Source organism: Mesoplodon bidens (genome assembly GCF_964165515.1).
Source record: "Mesoplodon bidens genome assembly, chromosome: 1".
Taxonomy (NCBI): domain Eukaryota; kingdom Metazoa; phylum Chordata; class Mammalia; order Artiodactyla; family Ziphiidae; genus Mesoplodon; species Mesoplodon bidens.
This window is the reverse complement of record NC_138176.1, coordinates 12,598,841-12,617,591: the sequence shown is the minus strand read 5'-3', so window position 1 is coordinate 12,617,591 and position 18,751 is coordinate 12,598,841. Positions and strand designations below refer to the sequence as shown.

The window sequence follows — 18,751 nt, the reverse complement described above, 5'->3', positions numbered from 1 at the left end:
GGCCCCGTGGTGACAGCAGAGGCTTGACATCCTTTCCAGCTCAGCCCCCAGGCCGTTCCTAGGCTCCAGGTATCTCCTGGGCTTTGACTGCACCCAGTGGATTCAGGGCAGAGACCTGAACCCTCACAAAGAGGTGGGGCTCGTTCGGGCGGCTGCATGGGCCCCCCCACAAGTACACTTCCACCCACCCCTCTTCCTTTCACAGATCCACAGACCAGACCCTCCTTTCCTCCCCCTCCCCCAGCCCCGTCCCCACTTCCCCCACCTGGCAGCCCAGGCCCAAACACCCTACGGCTCAGTGGTTTTTACATGTGACTTGTCCAGGTGTCACTAACCTTTGTAAGACTCGGGCTTAATAGTTTTGATCCTACAGACTCGTGACAAGTACAAGACATTCAGTAAAACCCGAGACCAGCAGGAGGGCAACAGAAAGCACAGGAAGATGGGGCTCGGTTTGGGTGTGTTTGTGTAATGTGCCATATGTCATTTTTATTCACATAAAAACATCTTTCTTGAAGCAATAGGAACCCACTCGGCTGTTGCGAACCAAATACCAAATGTTTCCTTTTTCCTCTCCTGCTCCTTCCAAGAGGCGGGCTATCAGGAATTGCCGTTATCTGTGATGCTATCTTGCCTTTCAGAGAGCCTTTTCCTCAGAGCAAACGCCCGGATGTTTCTTCCAGCTTTGGCAGGAATTTTCGAGAGAAAGCTGTTTTCAAATCCCTTTTCTGTCTCTGTCTTAGACCTGGAGTACAGCAAAGGGAGGGGCTCCAGGCCTCAGTCTAATCCAGTCTCCTCCAATCTGTTTTCCTCAGTTGCCTCAGGACCTATAAGCACCCCTGCCCCCAACAAGAAAAAAACAACAAAACCTGGTATTTTGGTGAAATGGTGTTAAATAAGATAAAATGAAAGAAAAGAAAAGAAAGCTCCAGTTGGTAGAGAGATGGCTCCAGGAATCAGGAATCACTTTTGGATTAGCTCTCCCACCCCCGCTCCGTGTACAATAAACAAGGGCTCCAGCGTTAGCATTTCCATTTCCTCAGGAAGCTGCCTTTCTTGCTCCTACTTCTGAAATGGAATGTGCATTTTCATTGGCCCAAGTTCAAGGAGTGCCTAGGGGCAACAATGAAAAACCGGTCCCAAGCAGGTCTCGGTGGTAGGTGGTCGACACCCCCTCCCCCAGAGCCGTGACTTCTTGCTCCCCATCCTCTGGGGATTGATGCCAGATGGGGAGGGGAGGGGAGGGAGGGAGGGGTGGCGACCTCCCTCACTTGGGTTTGTAGCCATGAGGGGAGCCATGCTGTACCCGCTGCCTGAGTTCTGGCTTTCAGTTGGGAAAGTCTGGTGACCCTCCAAGCATCCGCATACCAAAGGCTCTTAATTAAGAAAGTATGTTCCCATTTCATGTCACTCGAAAAGAATGAAAACAGTGACAGCATTTATTTATCTTCACTATCAATATCATTCCTGTTTTTAATTCCACTGGGGGTTATGAGTCTTGAAGGAATTGACTGTGGGTTGTGAGATTTTAACCCCAGCCATGTGCTGTGGGGATACATGTGTCTTCTCTCTGAGAGGGAGGCTCAGAGAGAGGGGGAGAAGGGCCGCAGAGCCCTGGCCTCTGCCCTCCTGGAGCTCAGAGTCAATGGCTCTCGCCGGGAGGAGTGGCCTTTGCTTTGCCTTCTTTGGTGCTGATACAGAGTTGTCCCCCTTTCACCGGCTACATCCCATTTCCTTTCTGAATCTTCAGAGAAGTAAAAGCCACCACTTCTTGAGTCTTATAGAGGAGAGGTGATGTCCGAATAGCTACCATTTGTGTAGGACCCACTATGTGCTGACACTGGCCTGGGCACTCACGTGTGTTGCTGATCCTCTGATTGCCCGTGTGATGCGTGAGGACCTGGGCCTCAGGTTAAGGGATGTGCCCAAGACTAGATAACACGTTAGTCCATTTGGGCTGCTGCAAGAGAATACCACAGCCTGGGTGGATTTATAAATAACAGAAACTGGGGCTTCCCTGGTGGCACAGTGGTTACGAATCCACCTACCAATGCAGGGGACACAGGTTCAAGCCCTGGTCTGGGAAGATCCCACATGCCGTGGAGCAACTAAGCCCGTGCACCACAACTACTGAGCCTGCAGTCTAGAGCCTGCGAGCAACAACTACTGAGCCCGTGTGCCACAACTACTGAAGCCCACACGCCTAGGGCCCGTGCTCTGCAGCAAGAGAAGCCACCGCAATGAGAAGCCCCCCACTCACCACAACTAGAGAAAGCCCACGCGCAGCAACAAAGACCCAACGCAGCCAAAAATAAATAAATTTATTTAAAAAAAAATAACAGAAATTTATTTCTAACAGTTCTGGAGGCTGGAAGTCCAGGTGCCACTTCATAAATGACCATCTTTTCTCTGTGTTCTCACATAGCAGAAAGGGCAAGGGAGTTCTCTGGGGCCTCTTTTAAAAGGGCACTAATCCCATACATAAGGGCTCCACCCTCATGACCTAATCACCTCCCAGGCCTCACCTCCTAATACCATCACAATGGGCATTAGGTTTCTACGTATGAATTTGGGGGGGGGACACATTTAGTGTATAGCAGGTGTCCTTCACAATGGTCCAGAGGTGTGGGTACTGTCAATAGCTTATTACAAGAACAGGCTAGGAGACAAGAGGAAGCTCTTGGCAAACACCCAAACATCACAAGGTGGTGGTAAGAACAGGACTCCTTGTCTTGTTGTGCCCTCTGTTGGTTGACAACTTGTTAAGTGTCACACCCGACCTTTAAGGTAGGCTTGGCTGTGCCTAAAAACTTCAGAACATGTGTGTTGCAAAAATGTATATGTTGGCATGCTTTGCACATGTATTCTCAGGCAGTTACCTTCATTACCAAGTAAATTTACTTGCCAACCCCTCAGATAACACTGTGCTGATTCGTGTTCCTTTGTGCCTCACCTCCTATCTCCAAGCAAGCTATCAGTTTCTTTCCATTTTCTTTAAGCCATTCTCTCTCGCTCTTTTTCTTTTAATTGAAGTATAACAGATTTACAATATTATGTTAGTTTCAGGTATACAGCAAAGTGATTCAGTTACATATATTTTTTCAGATTATATTCCATTATAGGTTATTAGAAGCTATTGAATATAATTCCCTGTGCTCTACAGTACATCCTTGTTGCTGATCTATTTTATGTGTAGTAGTTTGTATCTGTTAATCCCATACTCCTAATTTGTCCCTCCCTCTCTCCCTCTCCCCTTTGGTAACCATAAATTTGTTTCCTATTGTTAACGAGTCCAAGCTCTCTGTGCGCACCGCATGACAGGCCAATGAATCAGAGACAAGGTGTTGAGACCATGACAGGCCAATGAATCAGAGACAAGGTGTTGAGACTAGGAATACCACTTTCTTCGGAGACAGGCCGAGAAGATGGCAGACTAGGGTCTCCGATAAACCATCTTCTCGGGGTTTGCATGCCACTTTCTTTTATAGCACAGAGATGGGGAGGAGATGGGGTAGGAAAGTAAAAAGGCCATAAGTTTTGCAAATATCCCCTGGAACGGCCAGCCTGGGGGTGGGGGTGGGGGTGGGGTAGGGTGGGGGGAGGGGTGTGTTAATTTCTTCTTTCTTGCAGCCATCCGCAGGTGGGCGGAGTCAGATTGTCTCCCTGAGAGCTGAACAGAGGCACTTTGGTTTAACATTTCAGGCAGAGGGGCAGGGTTCCCTGAGGCAGGCCATTATGTATCATTATAATAACAAAAGCAATGGAAAGCAAAGGTTAAATTCAAAGAAACAGATCAAACATGGAGTCCGATTTAGCTCTTCCCTGTTACACTATGTCTGTGAATCTGTTTCTGTTTTGTATATAGATTCATTTGTATTATTTTTTAGAGTCCACATGTAAGTGATATCATACAGTATTTGTCTTTCTGTCTGATTTACTTCACTACGTATAATATTCTCTAGGTCCATCCACGTTGCTGCAAGTGGCAATATTTCATTGTGTTTTATAAGCCATTCTCTTTTTTAAAAATTACTGTGGTAAGAACATTTAACATGAGATCTACCCTCTTAATAAATTTTTAAGTGCACAGTACAGTGTTGTTAACTGCAGACACAGTGTTGTACAGCAGATGTCTAGAACTTAATCATCTTGCATAACTGCAACTCTATATCCATTGGACAGTAGCTCCCAATTTCCCCCTCCCCCAATCCCTGGCAACCACTGTTTTACTGTTTCTATGAGTTTGACTATTTTATTTAAAAATTTTTTTCTTTTTCTTTTTTTGGCCACAACATGCGGCTTGTGGGATATTCCCTGACCAGGGATTAAACCCATGCCACTGCAGTGAAAGCCCAGAATCCTGACCACTAGGCTACCAGGGAAGTCCAAGTTTGACTCTTTTAGATACCTCATACAGGTGGCATCATGCAGAATTTGCCCTTCTGTGACAGGCTTATTTCAATTAGCATAGTGTCATCAAGACTAACCCATGTTGTCACGTGACATGATTTCCTTCCTTTTTAAGACTGAATAATATTCCACTGTATGTATATACCACATTTTAAAAATCCATTCATTGGTCGATGGACATTTACGTTTGTTTCCACATCTTGGCTGTTATGAATAGTGTCGCAGTGAACATGGGAGTACAAATACCTCTTTGAAATACTGATTTTAATTCTTTTGGATAAATACCCAGCAGTGGAATTGCTGGATCGTATTAATTTTTTGAGGAAGCTCCATACACTTGAAGCCGTTCTTGAAGCCGCCCTGCAGTGGTCGCAGATCTAGCCCTGAATTCTTGCCCTAACACACTTGTCCCAGGCTTGTCCCTGCCCTGTGGCTTCTCCCTGCCCCTCCCCCCAGCCTCTGGCCCTGTTTCTCTGGCTTTGACCTTCTCCTGCTTCCCCAGCACTCAGCCTCTCCCCTGCTGACAATTTGCATTGCCTTTGGCGAGCCCATCACTCCCATTCCCATGCGCCAGCGAGCCCTCCCCTGGGCGCCTCCCCTGAAACCCATCCAAACCTGGAGAGCAGTGTGTGTGCCCCTGCAGCTGGGGCATTTCTGGCAGCCCTGCTTGTGCAGCTTTGTTTGTGGCTGCCCTGCCCAGCCCTGTCTGTGAATGTGCCTCCCTCCTGCCTGGGCTGGTAAGCAAACTGCTGGGACAAAAACAAAGTCTGCGAGCCTGTCTTCTTTAAGGGGTGCCCCCACCCACCTGCGACAGGGCCTGGAATGAAGTGCCCAGAAGGGGCTCAGCCAGTGTCTGTGAACTTGCTAAGGGAACGTTGGTTCTGTCTGAGGCATGGCAGGAGTTCGGTGTGCTGCGGGAAGGAGTGGCAGTCCTGTCTTCCTGGGCCAGCCGTGGGTGTGCTTGGGAGGCGTCAAGCCCTCGAAGAAGCAAACGACATGTGGTTTCCTTAAAGCCAATTCAGTTCGGCTTCTCACCAAAGCAGGATCCCAACCACAGGGGCTGCACCCTCCCTGCCCAAAGGCCAGGGCTTGAACCACAGGTGGCAATGGCTCCCAAACCAGTGACCTCCTCCGTAAATGTCTCAGGCTCGAGGCTCCCACCCCATTTTTGTCCACCTTCCCATGCACTGCACTTGAATCATTTGTGCTCTGAAATCACTGATGCCCCAGTGGGACAGTGAATCCATTCCAGTCTCCTTGGCCTTGGAGTCCAGCCCTTTCCTGTCTGAGCCCAGCTACCTTTCCAGCACATCTGCCCCCCATCCTCCTGGGTGCTGGTGGGCCCTAGCCCTCCCTGGGGCAGTCTGCCCCTTGATCCAGGGCACTATAAGTTCAGAGCTTATAATGGGCTTTCTGGACCCCCTTTTCCATCACCTTCCTCTGGACATGCTTCAGTTTTGTGTCCACCAGACCAACGTTACTGCAGCCGAGGTCAAATGTCACATCACAAAGACCACACCCCTATTCTTGGTCTCAGCTGGCGGCCAGCTGTTAACTCCAAGCCTGTTTCTGGATCATTAACCTGCCAATGGGTATGAGGTGTGTCTCCTCCCACCCACTCATCCACACTCCCCCCCAGGTATTAAATTCAATAAGAGAGTCTGAAAATTGAAGGAAGCTTCTAGTATCAAAAAGCAAGAGACCTTGGAACAGAGTTTGTTGAATGAATGAAGGATCCAAAAGAATAAGGCTAGAATGATTTGATGATGGGTGAATACTTTGGGGGCAGGGAGCCTGATGCCCCTCATATCTTATATAACGACAGACTCTTTCTGGCTTGGAAGGAAAGATCAGTGAAGGATGTGGCCAGAAGCAGGATTTTCACATTCAGAAGAGCTGGTGTGTATGTCTGTGTGTAGACCGTGCATGTGTGCCTGTGTACACAGCATCCCAGGGGCCTCCCAGCCTGAGAGAGAGATTCAGAGACAGGGAGAACCCTGCCCCTCTGTGCTGGGTACCCCTCCCCACTAACCCAAACAGGACACCCTTGGGAGAAGGGCTGTGGGCAGGGCACTTCCAAGCTGTATTTCTACAGCATGGCTGGCTTCCGTAGAAACAGACTAGAAAGGATCTGCTCTGAAGATGTATTACAGAGCAACTTGTGCTTTCAACTTCAGTGTCCTCTGACTTTTCCGAAGTGACCTGCCCCTCGGACTTGCCCTTGATGCATTAAGAACTTTGATCTGCGCCTTTTCCTGTCACCTTGATCAAATCCCAAATTCACATTCTTCCTTCTGTGGCCTTGTTCTCCATTTCTAAAGGAATTGCAGACTTTGCACTTTGATTGTAGTGGTGGTGGTGCTTCCTCAGAGGATAAGCCCATTTACCTTTATTTAAAGCTGAGAAAACATCCAAATAGATGATTACTGATCCTCTTCTTTCTTCCTGGGCTTCCAGCGCATGCCTTTCTTGCCTGGGATCCTCTGTACAGCTGGGAGAGGCACGGAACTGAGGTGCTGACAGCTTGTGTTGGAATCACATGGTGTTTACTGTGCTGTGAGTTTATAACGGCTTTGTTTCCATACTGACAGCACACGCCATATGGAGAGAAAAAATCCTGTCAGATGAACCCTTGAGGAATCACAATATGGTACATGAAATCTCATAATTGCTTTTGGAAATGGGGGAGGGCCCCTTGCTCAAATCACATAAGCAATGTGGCGCTCTCTGCCATAATTGAATAAAACGGGAGTTTCACACAAGGTAATTTCCTTTGTTCTGTGTTTGTGCTGGGGAAGCTCAGCTGACTGGGCAAGGACAGGGAAGTTTGTTTTCCTCTCCTTGGGGGATCAGGCTGAGTGGGAGGTGGTGAGAACGCAGGCTGTGTCTGTAGGGCATGGTGCTAACAGGTGCAGACTCCAGACCTGTCACCCTCCTGGCTCCCTCCAACCCAGACCCCCTCCTGTGGCTGATGATAACTTGACATTTTATTACTGTCACTTGGGATCTTGTCTGCTCACCCCCCCCACACACACCCCGCCTTTCCAACAGAATCCAAGATCGCTGAGGGCTGGGACCATGTCCCATTCCCCCCACTCCCGACCCCCACCAATCCTGGCACACGATGAGGTGAGTTAAATGTTTGTTGGAGTGGCTATTCCCGAACCATCTGTGCATGGAAAGGTAAGCTGAGTTAAGGCAATAGTTCAAGGCTCGTTTCAGCCCCCAAACCAGTTGAGGAGGGGGCCAAGGGGAGACTTGCAAGGTGGCTCATCCACTTGACCAAAGTATCCTCTCAAGAGAGAATGAGAAATTTGTGAGTGCCTTCTGATACAAGGTGTACTTAGAACTGGTGGATTCCTACAAAAACCATTCTTGCCCTCAGGCAGTTTACCCATGAAAGGAGAAATGGGCTATAAAACTCTCCAGCCCCAGTCAGTTGTTCTTTCAGTTGCAAGAGACAAAAACCCAACACCGACTGGCTTAAGCAAAGACAGATGGCTAAAGGTGCAGGTGCTGGCCAGGCCTCAGTAGGCTGCCTTTTGGGGACTCCTGTGATATTCACAGCTCCAGGCTTCTCTTCCTCACTCAGCTGTCCTTCCCTTGCACTGGCTTCATTCTCCATGGGCTCTCACTGGTGGGAAAGACAGTTGTGGCAACTCTTGGCTGACCAGTCCTAAGGCCTTGTCATCCCAGAGAGGAACAAGTGTCTTTTCTGGAAGTTCTACCAAAAACCCTGGAAGGACTCCAAGGCCCCCTGGGTCACATGCCCTGAACCGATCACTGTGGCCATGGAACAGAGGGCTCTGATTGGCCAGGACTGAGTCACATGCCCATCCCTGAGGCTTGGGAGGAGTTGCTCCCTTAGGACCCTATGATGGTATTTTACAGACTCACAGAGAGGAGGTTCCCCAAAGGAAGGGAGATGGAACAGACCAAAACCTCCACTTCCACGATGATAACAGATGGTGTTTATTAAGCAATTCCTTTGTGCCAGACTCTCACTGCTCCTAAGAGATAGTACGATGACTGTTCCCAGTTTACAGATGAGGAAACTGAGGGATAATGTGTCAGGTCAGTTGCCCTGGGGCACACAGGCAGTGAGTAGTGAGGCTGGGATCTGAACCTGGGTTTAGCTCCAGAGCCCTTGCTCACAGCCACCACCCTCCCTAGAAGTAATGGCTGTACCTCTGTGGATAAACTCTTTGGGTATGAAAATGAGTGGGTGTGATGGTTCTGTTCCTGTCTCCTTGTTGCTTTCCATATCTCCAGGGGGCGGTTCCTGGCTCCTCCTCTACAAGTTGGCAAGGATACAGTCATTCCACCCTCCCAGGTAGCTCTTCTAACCGAGGTCTACCTCACCCTCTTCCTGGTTTCCCCACGAAGTCACCTGAGTTTTCCTGGTGCAGCCACAAAATCAAAGGGCTAATTTTCAGTACTCTGGAGGGTGTGAGGCAACAAGTCTCAGCCAGACCTTTGAGCATCTTTTCTGCCCAGAGAAAGCCTCTTGCAGAGTCATTGCAGGAAGAACCAGAAGGGACCCTCCCATCTTACCTCCAACATGCATCTTCATTTTCGAGAGGAAGACTAAGGCCCAGAGAGGGCAAGTGTGTTGCTTGAAGTCACACAGCAAGTCATTGTCTAGAACCCTGGTCTCTAGGCCTCTGTGCTTTGAGTCTTGCACTGTTATTTCCTCTTCAGAACTCTCTTGGCTACTGAGTGGTTGAGGTCTGGTCACATCCTGTCTCTGTGCCTCTAGCCCCTCAGCTGGAAAATACAGGGTTTTCATAGTTTGAAGCATTCTCAGACGGGGCTTTGCTCCAATTGGGCAAATATGAAATTTTGTTTACTGTATTCATTAGAATATTTGAATTACAAGTCATTTTAAAGTTTTTTCAAATCGCCCTAAATAATGCTTATAATTATAATAAGCTTTTCAGATGTGGTTTGGGCTGCAGGCATAGTGTGATCCAGAGATTCATAACTTCACCAGAGCACCTACTCATAATTTTCCCAGCTCTGACTTCCTCTGTATGTCAACCTTATCCTCACAGCAGCTTGTTGTGCAGTATCAAGAACACTGCAGCAGACCCTGGCCTCACACCCATGCACCCCAGTACCAGAGGAAGAGGGAGCACCTTGGCTTAGGGTGCCCAGGCGACGTCTGTGGTTCATGTTGATTTTACTGGCTTGGGTTACATGCCCACCACCCTTATCCAGTCACTGTAACCAAAGAACGTGACATGCTGATCAGGCAGTCAGGGGCAGAGTCACAGTCCCCAGAACTGCCAGCATTGCCGTACAGAAATCAGGACGTTGGAAAGGGAGTGGGCTGGGGAGTAGAGGCAAGGTCACAACTGGCGCCTCTTTCCACACTGACCTTGACTCTTCTGAGTCTGCAGAGCGGGGAGGTGGATAAAGGGTCCTGAGAGTTTGCCGGTCACCTTGCTCCATCTGTCTGAGGCAAGAACCCAGGTGTGGGCTGATGGCTCTGTCTGGCCCTTTCTGGGTCTCACCATATTCTTCTTTTCTTATCTCTAGACAGAGATTACTGCAGTTTGTGTGACAAGCAGCCAATTGGGAGGCTGCTTTTCCGGCAGTTCTGCGAAACCAGACCTGGGCTGGAGTCTTACATTCAGTTCCTGGACTCAGTGGTAAGTCCCTTCACTGGGGGGAAGAGCCCTTTGGTCCTTTGTGATCAGCGATCGGTTTTTGTCCAAAGGAAAAGATAAACCACCTGGCTTATGTGGATAAAGAATAGACTTGCTGGGCTTCCCTGGTGGCGCAGTGGTTGAGAGTCCGCCTGCCGATGCAGGGGACACGGGTTCGTGCCCCGGTCCGGGAAGATCCCACTTGCTGCGGAGCGGCTGGGCCCGTGAGCCATGGCCGCTGAGCCTGCGCGTCCGGAGCCTGTGCTCCGCAACGGGAGAGGCCACAACAGTGAGAGGCCCGCGTACCGCAAAAAAAAAAAAAGAATGAACTTGTTGCTTAAGAAACTGCCAGTGCAGACTTTGAGAGTGCAGACTTGTCTCCAGGTCATCACCTGCTGCATGACAGTGGGGGGCCACCTCCCACTCTGGGCCTCGGTTGCTGCTGCTTTAACCCGAGGTTCTGTCAGTTCTCTGATTCTGGGAGCCTGGGTTAGTGTGCAGTAGTACCTAGGAAGTTGGGTGGTTTTCCCAGCACCCCAAGGTGTTGGATTCCCAGGCCCCTTCTTCCAGCTGAGAACCCATTTTCTAAAATTCCAAAGCTTGTGTTTCTTTGTGTGCTTGTTTACTGTCTGCTTCCCCACTAGAATGCAAGCTCCCTGAGGCCAGGGCCCTGGGCTTCCAGTTAACCTCTGCCTGGCATTGGGCCCAGCTCATACAGGCATTCAGTAAACGTTTGTGGGAGGAACATGTGTTGGCCATTTCAAGGCACTCTGACAGCTGCTGGCTGCGCTGGCTGCTGGCATACACAGCTGTGACTGACACCACGGGGACTTCCTTCAGATGTACTGGTCATTCATTTGTTTAACAACTGCTATATTACTCACCCATAAAAAAGAATGAAATAATGCCATTTGCAGCAACATGGATGGACCTAGAGATGATCATACTAAGTAAAGTAGGTCAGAGAAAGATAAATATCATATGATATCACTTATATGTGGAATGTAAAAAAATAATACAAATGAACTTATTTACAAAACAAAAATAGACTTGCAGACATAGAAAACAAACTTAAGGTTACTGAAGGGGAAAGGGAGGGGAAGGGATAAATTGGGAATTTCGGATTAACAGATACACAGTACTATATATAAAACAGATAAACAACAAGGACCTACTGTATAGCACAGGGAACTATATTTAATATCTTGTAATAACCTATAATGGATAAGAATCTGAAAAAGAATATATATGTGTGCATATATATAACTGAATCGTTTTGCTATATACCTGAAACGTAAATTGCCTATACTTCAGTTTAAAAAAACAACAAAAAACAAATGCTGATTGATCTGTGTGGGCTTTTAGGACAGGATGTAGGAACACACAGGAATTCCTCAACACTTGCTTGGGAGGACAGGGCACCTCAGCCTGGCCTACTGCCCTTTGGGTGTCTATCCAAGGAAGGTGGACAAGGAGTGGGGAGGTGAAAGATGAATCATGGTCAGTCATGAAAGGAATGGGGTCATTAGGGCCCCCCCTTTCCAAGGCAGGGGGCCAAGGTGCTGTTGTTTCCTAGAGGCCCTAATGCCATCATTGGCTGCAGCCATCCTGACCTCTGGCTTGGTGTGGGGGACAGCCCTATGGGGCCCAACTTTCTGTGTCTGCTTCAGGGTCTCAAGGTGGATCTCTAGACCCACTGTCCAAACTGTCCCCTGAACTTCTCCACCGGAAGTCACATGGGCCCCTTGAAGTCAACACATCCTTAACAAGCTCAGCACCTTCCCCCAGCTCCCCACGGCTACCAGCCCTGACATGTTCCCTATTCCAGTGACCAGCACCCCTCCATCACCCACCCATGAAATCTTTGCATTGTTCTTGACCCTTCCCTCTCGTCATTCCTCACCCAGCCCGATCAAGGACCATGTGCCTGGCTCCTTGACTTCTCCTAGCCCGGTTCCCTTCCCTCTACAGCCGCTCTCCTGGTCTCCATGCAGGCTCTCGCATGACGCATACAAGTGATTACCATAGTTCTCAACCTCAGCTGAGCAGTAGAAACACCTGGGGAGCCTTAGAAAAAATACCAATGCCTGAGCTGAAGCCCAGACTCATTCATTTCAATCTCTGGGGATGGGGCCTGGTATTTTCATAACTTTTTATTATGGAAAATTTCAAACTATAAAAAGTAAAAGTCTACAGAATAGCATAATGAACCCTCATGCACCCTGCTTCAACAATTATGGATTCAAGGCCAACCTTGTTTCACCCACATCCTCCCCTCTGGCGCATTTTGCAGCTGATCTCATTTGTGTCATTTTATCTGTGAACATGTCAGCATGTATATCTAAATGATGAGGGCTCTTCAGCCAAAAAACCACCATACCATTATCACAGCTAAAAAGAATAATTCATTACTATCATCACATAATCAGTGTTAATAATCAAATATCATCAGTGTTCAAATTTCCGATTTTCTCATGCTTTTTGTAAATGCGTGTCTTAACAGTTTATAACCATCTCCAAGAGTGTCCCATAGTCTGAATGTTGTGTTCTCACCCCCATGTGTCATTTAATAAGTTCCTCTGTATTTCTTGTAAATTGCTCATTGAATCTAGAAACTTGGTCAGATTCAGTGTCAATCTGGTGGTGGTAGGGGACTGACTTCATAAGTGGTTTCAGGCTCTTCTGCTAGGGGACTTTTTAAAAAATATATTAATTTATTTTATTTTTTGGCTGTGTCGGGTCTTAGCTGCGGCACACAGGATCCTTCATTGTGGCGTGTGGGCTCCTCGTTGCAGTGCACTGGCTTCTCTCTAGTTGTGGCACGCGGGCTTAGTTGCCCTGCTGCCTGTGGGATCTTAGTTCCCAGACCAGGGATCCAACCCATGTCCCCTGCATTGGAAGATAGATTCTTAACCACTGTGCCACCAGGGAAGTCCCTGCTAGGAGACTTATAGTATTTGGTGTCTGTCTTTTTGAGATGGCAGCAGCCATTGATATTCAATACCCAAATCTATTGATTAATTAGGGGTTGTGACATGGCGACATTCTGTCATTCCTTCTTCATTTGCTAACTGGGAAACACTTCCTTTCAATTACTGTTTGGTTACCCAATGGTAAAGTTCATATAGGAATTGCTTGATTCTTTCCCCATGTTTATGTTTTCAAAGTACCAAATTGGTTCACTAGCATCCTCCAATGATAAACATGGGGCATTTTGATGCATTGGTGCTCCATGGTTTCATTGTTGGTCTGTGGGAGCCCTTCAGGTTGACTTTTGGGCCCTTGAGAGGACCCCAGTGGTCATTGGCAGCCTCCTTGCTGTCTGGTGTGATGCAGTGTTCCGGGCTCATCTTGTATGTTTCCTGCCCTCCACCTAGAGTTCGTCATTTCTCCAAGAAGCCCTGGTTCCTTTTACTGGGCAAGGGTACTTAGAGACTACAGTTTGGCACGAGGGGTGCTCATTACCTCCCACTGGATTGGCCACTGTTTGTAGCAGACATTGGCAGTTTTCACATCTCTCAGGACTGTACTGTGTGTATGTCCAGTGTTGGGAAACACTGACATCCAGAACAAAGTCCAAGTTCTGAGGCTGACCTACTAGACCTTCCACCAGCAGGCCCCTGCCCACCCTTTCATCCTTGGCCTTCACGGGGTCTTTCTTGAGCTCTGCATTCTGGTCCCCATCTGCTTCTGGTGGCTTTGACTGGCCAGGCTGGTTAAAGCCTCTCAGCCCTGACTCCCTCTCTCTCACTACTCGAAATGCCAACCGGGCCCCCTCTGCCTGGTGAATGCCAGCTCATCCCCCTGCACTCTGCTCTCAGAAGTCTTCCCCATCCGCCCCCTCTCCCCATGTGCCTTCTGCTCCAGGCCTCGACACACACCCGAGCCTCACACACCTGAGCCTCATTACTGCGCGGTGCTGGCAGAATGGCGCATCGGTGGGGTGCAGGCCCCTGAGACAGACCTTGAGGCAATGCTGGCACCACCTCAGCTGCCAGGGAGACCACGGGCAGGTGCTTGACGCCTCTGTGCCCCATATCTCATCTGTAAGCGGGGCCGTAGTTGCACCTGATGGTGGTGGACGTGTTGAGGAGAGACTGAATGAGTTCACGCCACTCAGGGCAGTGTCCGGCATGTCACAGACGCCTGATGAATGTAGCCAGTAGGGCTCTATCTGTGTGCCTTTCTCCTCCACTAACTGCAAGTCTCTGGGTGGCACAGACATAGCTCATCATCTCTGAATCCTCACAACACTGAACCTGACAGGTGATCAATGCTCAGGACTCACTGGGAGCTGGTGTCCATGGCTGGAGCGGAGGGAGCTAGGGCAGAGGGGTCTAGGAGAGGTGACAACCATCCAAGACCTTGTGCCATTAGAGAACTCTGACTTTGAGTGAAGCAGGGGAGCCACTGGAGGGTTTTGAGCAGAGCAATGCCATGGTCTGATTTAGGTTTTTAAAGGATCCCTCTGGCTCCTGTGTTGGGAAAAGGCTATGGGGGGGCAAGGGTCAGAGTGGGGAGCACTGATGGGTGAGAGCGGGTAGTTGCTCAAGCCAGGGTGGAAGAAGCGGGCCATGGTGACAAGTGGTAGGATTGGGGGCATGTTTTGAACCAGAGCTCACAGTATTTTCTGAGGCCCTGGGGGGTGAGAGACAAGAGTTGGTGATGACTTCAAAGTGTTAACCTGAACCAGTGGAAAGATGGAATGAGGGTAAGGCTGTGGGAGGTTTGTTTGGGGGGAGGTCAGGGTCTTCACCGGGGGCACACTCAGCTTCCGATGTCTACCAGACGGCCCAGTGGAGATGTCCGTGCGGAGGTGGGTGTCAGAATCCGGAGTTTGTGAGAATGATCGGGGCTGGAAATAGCAGATTGGGATCTGTCCACATGTAGCTGATACTTAGAGCCACGGGCTGGATGAGCTCACCGAGGAGATGAACGTGGATGGAGGAGCCGAGGATCAAAGTCTGAGCCCTGGACAAAGGCTCCTCCCCATTTGGAAAAGATGAGGCATCGGCAGCTTTGGGACCTGTCTGGAGAGTTGATGAGGGAGAGCAGGGCAAGGCTAAACCCAGGAGCCAGTGGAATTTTCCAGCCACGTGGCTTATTAGACGTTTATAGTCAGTTTGAGAAGAAGAAGGAAAAAAAATCCAGTGGATGCCTATTTTCATTCTGGTCGTGCAGACGTTCTCTTTTGCTGGGCCTGTCCCAAGATCTCTCTTTTGGAAAGGAAATGTGAGTCTGGCTCCCTGTGTTGACGCGTCAAATGCTCCTTACATATGCCTTAACGCCGCCGCCCCTCACGAGAGGCTCACCCCATCCCCTCGTGTTTTTGTCTGCATCTCTGGGAATTAGCAAGGCCTTTCATTGCCCATCCTGACGTGTCCAATGAACAGCCTTTGGAACACCTCTTTGACGCATGAAGACTTTACTGAGTTTTCCAGGGCTGGCGCAATGCTCGTCTGAAATACCTTTTTTCTTCCATCCTGACTGGAACTCCGAGGAGGGAGGAGGTGGCGGCGTCCTTGGTGTTGCACGCCGCTCCAGTGCCCCTGGCTCAGTCACAGCCATACACACTGTTCCCACCTCTATGCTGAATTTCTACCAAGTGAAGTTTTTTAAAACTAACCCGTCTTCATCGGCTCTGACGTAGCCCCCAGGAAAGGCTGCTCCCCTGCACAGTCCTAACGACTGAGTTTCTCGCGTCAAGCAGAAGACATCGGCTGTTTTAAAATGGGGCCTGGGTGATATGGGGGCAGCAGAACTGTTTGTGCATCATTCATCAGACTGCAGGGGCAATTCGGCCCTTAGTCTTGGTTGTCGAGCAGCTTCTGGGAGCCTGAGAAGGACTCCCCCATTGCCCTCCCCTCCAGGGAAATGGAGTCAGTGACCCAAGTCAAGGCCTTAAGTAGATTTGGCTTCTGGAGGGCCAAGAAGATTTGCCTAGCTGGTCAGGGGATTGGAAGGGCTTCCAGGCTCATGTCAACCTCCACAGGCCAATAGGCTCTGGCCATGGACCTCTTAAAGACTGATGTACTTCTTCTCTAAAATGTTTTCTGGGAGCCTTGATGGCATCTCAGCTCATTTGAAACCCTCCTGTCCCCAAGCATGGGTGCAACTTAAAGTTTTCAGGTCTCTTCTCTTTGGGATTAGGGGAGGTTTGGCAGATACTCAACCAGATTTACTCAACACACATTTATGAGATGTCTCCAATGTGTCACACTCTGTTCTAGCAGTTGGAAACTACAGAGTGAGCAGGAGAAGTAAGTTCCTGCCCTCGTGGAGCTTTGCTTTCTGATTAAATGCAAGATTGAAAAAGAAAGAGCATTTTTTAATGAACTAAGAGATACTAGCTATAAGTTCAGACACCTGTCAAGTATTCATTATCTATTGCTGGGTAAGAAATTACCTAAAACTTAACAGCTTGAAGCAACAATAAACATTTATCATCTCATAGTTTCTATGGGTCAAGGATTTGGAAGTGGTTAACTGAGGTGCTGCTGGCTTATGGTCTCTCTAAAGGTTACATCAAGGTATTGACTGGGGCTGCAGTCATCTGAAGGCTTGATCTGTTTCCAGGCTTGCACACATGGCTGGCAGGTTGGTGCTGGATGTTGGCTGGAGGCCTCAGCTGTCTTCCATGTGAGCCTCTCCATGGACTGCTTGAGTGTCCTCACACATGGCTGGCTTTCCCCAGAGCAAGTGATCCAAGAGAGCATGGTAGAAGCTGCAATGTCTTTTATAACCTGGTCTCAGAGGTTCCATACTGCCATATCCCTGATACTGTAGTGGTTACGCGGGTTAGCCCTGTTTAGTATGGAAAGAGCCTTCTCGAGAACATGAATAGCAGGATGTGAGGATTATTAAAGTGTGCATTTTGGAGACTGGCGACTACAAATATGACTACAAATGGAATCTCATATCAGGAAATGCTAAAAGTCACTCTAGCCCAGAACTATGGCACGTGAAATTACTGGGCTATCACCTGGTTTCAGATATGTCTGGTTATCCTGGAATTTTATTGTAAAATGAATTGAAATGCCTCACCAGCGGAACTAAATATTCTGCTTCTCTTTTTTTTTTTTTTTTGCGGTACGCGGGCCTCTCACTGTTGTGGCCTCTCCCGTTGCGGAGCACAGGCTCCGGACGCGCAGGCTCAGCGGCCATGGCTCACGGGCCCAGCCGCTCCGCGGCATGTGGGATCTTCCCGGACCGGGGCACGAACCCGTGTCCCCTGCATCGGCAGGCGGACTCTCAACCACTGCGCCACCAGGGAAGCCCTGCTTCTCTTATTTTTGAATCATACCCAGTATTTATTTTTGTCTTTCTATCACTGCTGTGATCTCCCAAAAGAGAGAGGGTGGAGGGTGGTAATCATTCTTCAGGTGGACATAAAGACCCTCAGAGCAGCTGGTAAAGCCTGGGAGCAGGGTCATCTTGAAAAAGTACCACTTGTAAAAAAGTAGGTTCATATACTGGACATCTGTGGGATTGTCCAATCTCCTGGGTGTCCCACCTGTACTCCCAGGCAGCATGGCTCTCGTAGAAGCTGCCATGTTCTTAATGATATCACCTGAAAACCACAGCTGATTGGAGCAGGGATGAGTCTGTGAGCCAGTGCAGATGAATGAGTCCTTTCTCTGGGGTTTATAGACTTGAGGGGAAGTCCTTCTCTGGTAGAGGAGGCTTAGAAGAAAAAACCTGGCTGCCAGCTTTCGTACCACTGGAGCAAGCCAGGCAGCACTGAGGGAGAATGAGAGAGAGAGAGAGAGAGAGAGAGAGAGAGAGAGAGACACACACACACACACACACACACACACACACACACACACACACACACACACACACACACACACACACACACACACACACACACACACACACACACACACACACACACACACACACACACACACACACACACACACACACACACACACACACACACACACACACACACACACACACACACGGTTCCAGAAGTGCTCATGTCCCTGGTTCCTGGCGCTCTGGGCCAGGCTGCATGTCCATCTTCCCCACAGTTTGGTTGTTCAACCCGTCCTTGGATTCCAGGAACCCAGAGATTCCGGTTTTGCCTGAATTAGGCTAGGTTGGGATTCTTTTCACCTGGAATTGAAAGAATAACTGGGAGAGTCAAAGACCTTTGCACGGTGGCCTTATGAGCGCGGGAGGGTGTGAGGAGAGAGAAGTAACTCCAGGGGCTGCAGGAGGAGGACCAGCTGGGCGGCGCGGGGCTGGCAGAGCGCCGCTCAGGGCGGAGGCTCTCTGAATGACAGGCTGACGGCAGGTGAGAGCACAGCCCCTCTGCGCTCTCTGACAGCGGCTGGTAAATCTGTCACCTTCCCCCGACCCCTGCCCCGAGAGAGGGTCAGCACCCTTTCCTCCTAACTTCTTTTCTGAGTTTGCCTCCGCCGAGATGTGTCTCTCAAGCTGGTGGCCGTGGTACCGCCACCTTGGGGTCACTCCTACCATCCTGTCTGTTCCCTGCGTGGCCAGGGGTCCTCTCCTCCCTCCCTTCTTTCTCTGGGCCCATCCCATTGAAACCTGGGCCATGGAATCCCTTCCTGACCCAGGCCCGAGGGCTCCTCACATGGCGGCCAGAGACCAGAGAACACTCTGTCTGCCCAGGTGGGCACAGGCTGTGGAACTGACCAGGCCCGTCTGATGCTGGG

At 49.5% G+C, this 18,751-nt stretch overlaps 1 protein-coding gene across 1 annotated transcript in view; it reads left to right on the top strand.

Moving 5' to 3' along the window:
• GRK5 (G protein-coupled receptor kinase 5) overlaps window positions 1–18,751 on the top strand; it is a 228,024-nt gene that overhangs the window by 152,291 nt on the left and 56,982 nt on the right. The window contains exon 3 of the mRNA XM_081231335.1: window positions 9,952–10,064. Coding sequence (XP_081087461.1) covers window positions 9,952–10,064 — 113 coding nt within the window. The remainder of the gene's footprint in view (window positions 1–9,951; window positions 10,065–18,751) is intronic.